The following is a 6,112-nucleotide window of genomic DNA, read 5'->3' on the forward strand; positions in this document are numbered from 1 at the left end:
GCATGTGGGATCTAGTTTCCCGACCAGGGATCAAACCCAGGCCCCCTGCACCAGGAGTGCAGAGTTTTAACCACTGGACCACCAGGGAAGTCCCTGTTTTTCTCTTTCTGACTTACTTCCCTTAATATGATAACCTCTAGATCCATCCATGGGTAACCACTCTTTTAATCTCTAACCTCATAGATTACTTTTGTGTGTTTTTGCACTTTATGTAAATGAAGCATACAGTATGTGCCCTTTGTTTCTGGCTTCTTTACTCTCATCATGTTTGTGGGATTCAACATTGTTGCATGTCATTGTGGTTTGTTCATTCTAATTGCTATCGAGTGTTCCGTTATGTGAATATACCACAGTTTATTTAGCCAATATACAGTTGTACATTAGATATAGTCTTTGGTATGCATGAAATAGTTCATCAAAAACAATTTTTAAAAAATAGCCTTTAAAGATAAATAACACATTGGGACTTCCCTGGTGGCACAGTGGTTAAGAATCCGCCTGCCAACGCAGGGGACACAGGTTTGATCCCTCGTCTGGGAAGATCCCACATGCCGCGGAGCAACTAAGCCCGTGCGCCACAACTACTGAAGCCCGCGCACCTAGATCCCATGCTCCGCAAGAAGAGAAGCCACTGCAATGAGAAGCCTGCGCACTGCAACGAAGAGTAGCCCCCGCTTGCCGCAACTAGAGAAAGCCCGCACTTAGCAACGAAGATCCAGAGCAGCCAAAAATAAAAATTAATTAATTAATTAATTTAAAAAATAAAGAAATGCTTTACCAGGAGTCTTTTTTTTTAAAATAAATAAATAACACATTCAAAACTATTAGAGCAATATGAAGAGCTGCCTTAAGAGAGTCCTTCCTGAGGCAAAGGGATGAATCAGTGAATTCTCCAGGCCCCTGCTATCCTTCTCCTTGAGTAATAACTTAATATACTCATCAGGGGCTCAGAAGAAGTCTGTGATGTGCCAGGCAGCCACAGAGAAAGTCATTCTAAGTCCTTTAGGGAGTACTGACTGGATGTGCAGTCTTGCGCTGGGTTCCCTGGAAACCAATATGAAGACTCAGCTTCTTCCCTCATGGCTGGTGTCTCTTGGGCTGGAGGAGAGAACACGGAATGTACTTCCAGACTGATGGGAGGTGGACAGCCGTGACCCCTTCTGCACAGGCTTCTTCTTAGCGCATAGAGTCTTTGTTCTGAGTCCTTCAGCTGGTGTGGAGTCTGAAGGGTGAAGAGGTCATCTTTGGAGTGGCCTGAACTTGGTCTTCTCCCTCTTGGCACAGAAAGGTGGTTGTCACTTTTTCCCCCATTAGACATGCAGCTGGGCTTTATCTCCCCAGCATTCCCATCCCCTTCAAAGGCCCATGTCACTCCAGACTAGGGAGTATGGGCCTTTATCTGGGCTCTGTTTCCTCCTTGGGGATAGCAGGTCCCAGGCAAGAGAACTTGGTAAGCTCTCCCCATGGCTGACTTATTCCTCCTCCTTCTGTGCCTACATGGGCTCCCCCAGGCCGCTGCAGGTAAGGAGCAGGAGTTGAGGGGTCCTTCACCTATTCACAGGGTTGGGAGGGACTGCTGCTGTTTCTCCTTAGCGGCCTGGGGAAGGCATCTGTCTCAAGAAGATAGATTTACCCCAGTTGACCTCCCCCTGCCTCTAATACTGGGAAAGATCCAGAGTCAGCGAGGGTCCAGGTCAGGTACAGTTTCCTTTAGAAAATAAGAACGGACAAGTGAATGCTCATCCAGAAGAGGAGAAACAAAAGGGAGGGGGATGGGCATTTGTCAACGATTCCAGCCTTTTCCCTCTTGCCCTCAGATTCCCTCACTTGCCAGGAGAGGTGGGGAAAGCCCCGCCCTCTTCTCTCCACCTTACTTTTTTGTTGCTGTCACTCGAGAAAAGTGCTCACAGTCAGGCCCAGTGCTGGGGGGGACCCCAGAAGGGGAAGAAGCCAGGGGTAGGAGGTTGACGGGTGGGGTTGTTGACCTGATGGAGGTCTCTGGTCTCACACAGCCCCCTCCCCACAGACAACATCCAGGCCATCTATGTGGCATTGGGGGAGGCAATGGAGCTGCCATGTCCTTCACCACCCACCCTGGATGGAGACGAATTCCTGTCCTGGTTCCGCAGTCCTGCAACAGGCTCCTCCACTGCTTTAGTGGCCCACGTCCAAGTAGCCAGGCCAGCCCCAGACCCTGGGAAGACTGGAAGGGAATCCAGGCTCAAACTCCTGGGAAACAACTCTCTGTGGCTGGAAGGGTCCAAGGAGGGAGACGCTGGGCGGTACTGGTGCGCCGTGCTGGGTCACCGCCACAAGTACCAGAACTGGAGGGTGTATGATGTCTCCGTGCTCAGAGGTGAGTGGGGAGCATGCAGACCAGGGGCCACTGGGAAGCAGGGAAGCCCAGACAAAGAACTGAGGAGTCCCTCTCTCCCTCCAGGATCCCAGTTCTCTGCGAGGGCTGCAGATGGATCCCCCTGCTCTATCCTCCTGTGCTCTGTGGTCCCCACCAGACGCCTGGACTCTGTGACCTGGCTGGAGGGGAAGGGTCCTGTGAGGGGGCGTGTGCAGTCCTTCTGGGGTGATGGAGCTGCCCTGCTCTTGGTGTGTCCTGGGGAGGGGCTTCCTGAGCCCAGGGGACGTAGACCAAGAAACATCCGCTGCCTCATGCCTCAGAACAAAGGGGTCAGCTTTAGCCTGGCAGGTAAACTGATGGACACTAAGGGAAGGGATGTTGCCTCCGACACATCCCGCACTGCTAGCTAGGGGAGGGGGCGAATCTGTTATTGGCTGTTTTTATCCTCCGCTGCCTGGAGGAGGAGGGCTTTTTTCTCACTGACTGAATCTGTAACAGAGAAGGGGGCTGGTTAAGCCAGCTTTCTGATGGAATAGACCATCAGTCAAGAGGGAGAAGAGGAATTCTGGTGGAATATACCTTTGTTTAGAAATAGGATAATCTATGACCTTTGTGGAATATCCCTTAGCAGTGAGGAAGAAGGTAAGAATTATTGCTGGGGCGGTTGTCTTTTGAAGAAAGGATATATGCACTGATGTTATAATGGCCCATTGATGGTGGAGGCAGAAGGAGAAAAAATATATAATTGTTTTACAATAAGAAGTCCATTATACAGAGAAGGAATGCTATTGGATGTAGAACAACCCATTTACAAGGCAGGAGGGAGGAGCAAATGACCATTATTTTTGTAAGCAGAGGCCAACTAACAGGCAGTGACTGGGTTCTATTTCCCTCTACATCCTCATACCTAGTCTGGGGTCTGGCATGTGGTGGGCACTCAGCAAATACCTGTGGAGTGGATGAATGGAAGAATGAATAAACACAAGGCATTTTCTTTTTTTCTTAAAAGGGTGGATTACTGTGAAGGGCTTGAGGAAAAAATCCCAGTTACGGCTGGTGGTCCACCCTGGAGTTAGCCATCCATGTGTAGCCAGGGGGGCATCACCACTCTCTGTCAATGTTGGTTTATGGGATCAGGGTGAGAGGCCTGGAAACAGGCAAAATGGGGCGGTGGATATTGGGGGCAAGGAAGCCTTCTTTTGGAAGAGCCCAGCAGACTATGGGGGAAAGCCTTTCTTTGGGGCACGAGGGACAGACCCCCCTCCCTGCCTCCCTCCTCATCCCTCTCGTCTTGCCCTTACCGCAGCCTCCATGGATGCCTTCCCGGCCCTCTGTGCCCCTTCCACAGAGTGGGGTGCACCCTGGATCCTGATGCTGCTGCTCACAGTGGGCCAGGGGTTCACCATCGTGGTCCTCAGCGTCATGCTCTGGAGGCGGAGGGTCCAGGGGACTAAGCACAGAAGTGAGTCCCTCCTTCCCAGAGGGGTGGGCTCATATCTTGCCTCTATACCCTGTCTTCTCTAGGGGAGGAGGGGGGTAAGGAATATAGCTCTGAGTTATCTGTGACTTCTCTGCCACACCTCATATGGCTCTTTCTCCCCAGATGCCTCGTTTCCTCAGTTCAAACCCGAGATCCAGGTCTATGAGAACATCCATTTGGCCCATCTCAGGTGAGGAACAACTAGGGGGCAGAGGCTTAAATCCCAGAGGAGACTGAGGTTGGGGTGGGGATGGGATGCTGGTTCCTGAGGACGTGGAGAATAGAAGTATCCTTAATGTCTTTCCACTTTGCAAAACCCACAGGCCACCTGCCCCTAAGACCAGGTGATCTCAACGACATCTGCTGGGAAGTGTGACCTGCTGTCTCCCTGGCCATCTGGCACCTGAAAGATTCCTGAAAACCTTGGCAAGGGGGCAGGGGCTGGGAGTGCTACTTCACAGTCCAGCTGGTCTCCAGCAGCCAAGCTTTCTGTGTGTGTGTGTGTGTGTGTGTGTGTGTGTGTGAAGGGGCTGGGGGCTGAAGGAAAGGAGAAGCATTATTCTGTGATGTCACCTATGAAAAGTGTGGTTTCCTGTCTCACAGAAGCCAGTGGAGGGGTGGCCCTGAGCCTGCAGTACCATGGGGTTGAGGGGAGCTTGGGGTAGCTGGAAGGGGTTGCGGAGGAGTGGGGATGAAGAAAAGAGACAGAGGAATCCAGAGACTTGAGCAGTGGTGGAGAATCAGTTATGGGGGAACCAAAGGACAAATGGGGGAAACTGAAGAAGAGAGAAGGGAAGAGGCCCAAGTCAGGGTAAAGGGAAAGAGATGGAGAGAGAGAGAGAACAAATAGAAGTACAAAGTGGGAGGACTGAGGGACAGAGAGAATGGAAAGAAGACTCAACTTGCCTCTAAATTAAGCCAGATCCCCACCCCTGTCTCATCCTCGCAAAGAAAAGAAATTGAGAGAGAAGCACCTCTAATCAGACCCCAGACTTCCTCAGATGGAAGTGGAGGGAACTGAGTCAGGATGGGGGTACCTGTGCCCCCCCTTATCCTAGGCGCTCCACTGTGGCATCCGGAGCAGGGAGCAGCTTACCACCCTGACATCCTGGGGGCCCCTGGGCAGGAGTGTCCACCGTGCTGGGTGGGCGAATTCCCTGGTGGGGTGAGTAATTGGGCCCTGCGTGCTTGGCTGTCAGTGAACCAGGACAAGTCTGGGCTGGTGAAGCGGGGGAGGGCACCGGTGCTCCCAGCTCCTAGCCTCACACAGAAATGAGCTGGTCTCCCGGCCATACCCTCACCACTCCACGAGGGGCCCCTCTGTGTGTCTACTCAAGCTTAGGCTTCGCTGGAGAAAAGCTTTCTCAGAAGTCTTACCTAAAGCCTTCACGCTGCAGTGGCTTAAGCTAAGTTAACGGCAAGAAGGAGGATATCAATGACAGATGGAGGATGATGTGAAAGTTGTGGTTCACGTGCCAGCACCCCAGCCCAACCCACCAAGCAGCTATAGTTTGCTGTTAGAGCACATGTGTGTGCGCATGCACACACACACACACACACACACACACACACACACACACACAGACACACAGACATGGAGCAGTGTTACTGAACTCCCAGATAGTACTTTTTTTTTTTTTTTTGCGGTACACGGGCCTCTCACTTTTGTGGCCTCTCCTGCTGCGGAGCACAGGCTCCGGTCGCACAGGCTCAGCGGCCATGGCTCACGGGCCCAGCCGCTCCGCGGCATGTGGGATCTTCCCAGACCGGGGCACGAACCCGTGTCCCCTGCATCGGCAGGCGGACTCTCAACCACTGCCTCACCAGGGAACCAGAGTCCAGCAGGCGGACTCTCAACCACTGCGCCACCAGGGAACCAGAGTCCGGCAGGCGGACTCTCAACCACTGCGCCCCAGATAGCACTTTTATTATATTTACTCTTCATAGTTCCCCAAGCCCTCCTTACTGACCTATGAAATTAATCTCTCCTAGCAGGACCCTCATCCTCATCACACCTGGTGCCCCTTCGATCCCCTTGCCTGGGACCCACAGCTCTGTCAAACGCCTGCCTTGCCAGAGAGCTGGGGCTGAGAGACTGCATCAGCCACAGACATTTAGAAAAGACCGGAGATTTAGAACAGGTGTTCTTTATGAGGCTGGGCTCCGGGTAGGTGCCTCTGGGCAGGAAGAGGCTAGAGCAGTGCCTGTAGGAATCGGGTTTGGGGAGGGGTCCGTGAAGGTGCTGGGCCCAAGGGGTGTGAGGTCTCTGTACAAGA

The 6,112-nt window shown here is 52.5% G+C and overlaps 1 protein-coding gene across 1 annotated transcript; it reads left to right on the forward strand.

Moving 5' to 3' along the window:
- The first annotated feature begins 1,463 nt into the window (after positions 1-1,463).
- LY6G6F (lymphocyte antigen 6 family member G6F) lies at positions 1,464-4,184 on the forward strand. Its single transcript, XM_060023274.1, has 6 exons — positions 1,464-1,521; positions 2,027-2,356; positions 2,441-2,704; positions 3,663-3,818; positions 3,960-4,026; positions 4,160-4,184. The coding sequence occupies exons 1-6, from the start codon at positions 1,464-1,466 to the stop codon at positions 4,182-4,184; spliced, it is 900 nt and encodes a 299-aa protein (XP_059879257.1).
- The last annotated feature ends 1,928 nt before the right edge of the window (positions 4,185-6,112 follow it).

The sequence above is a fragment of the Delphinus delphis genome, chromosome 10 (assembly GCF_949987515.2).
Source record: "Delphinus delphis chromosome 10, mDelDel1.2, whole genome shotgun sequence".
Classification (NCBI taxonomy): Eukaryota; Metazoa; Chordata; class Mammalia; order Artiodactyla; family Delphinidae; genus Delphinus; species Delphinus delphis.

Excerpts from the sequence above, each read along its gene's own strand:
- LY6G6F (XM_060023274.1), top strand. The coding sequence starts at position 1,464 with ATGGCTGACTTATTCCTCCTCCTTCTGTGCCTACATGGGCTCCCCCAG. Across the intron at positions 3,819-3,959 it reads CCAGGGGACTAAGCACAGAA|ATGCCTCGTTTCCTCAGTTC; the intron begins GTGAGTCCCTCC and ends CTTTCTCCCCAG. Across the intron at positions 4,027-4,159 it reads ATCCATTTGGCCCATCTCAG|GCCACCTGCCCCTAAGACCA; the intron begins GTGAGGAACAAC and ends CAAAACCCACAG.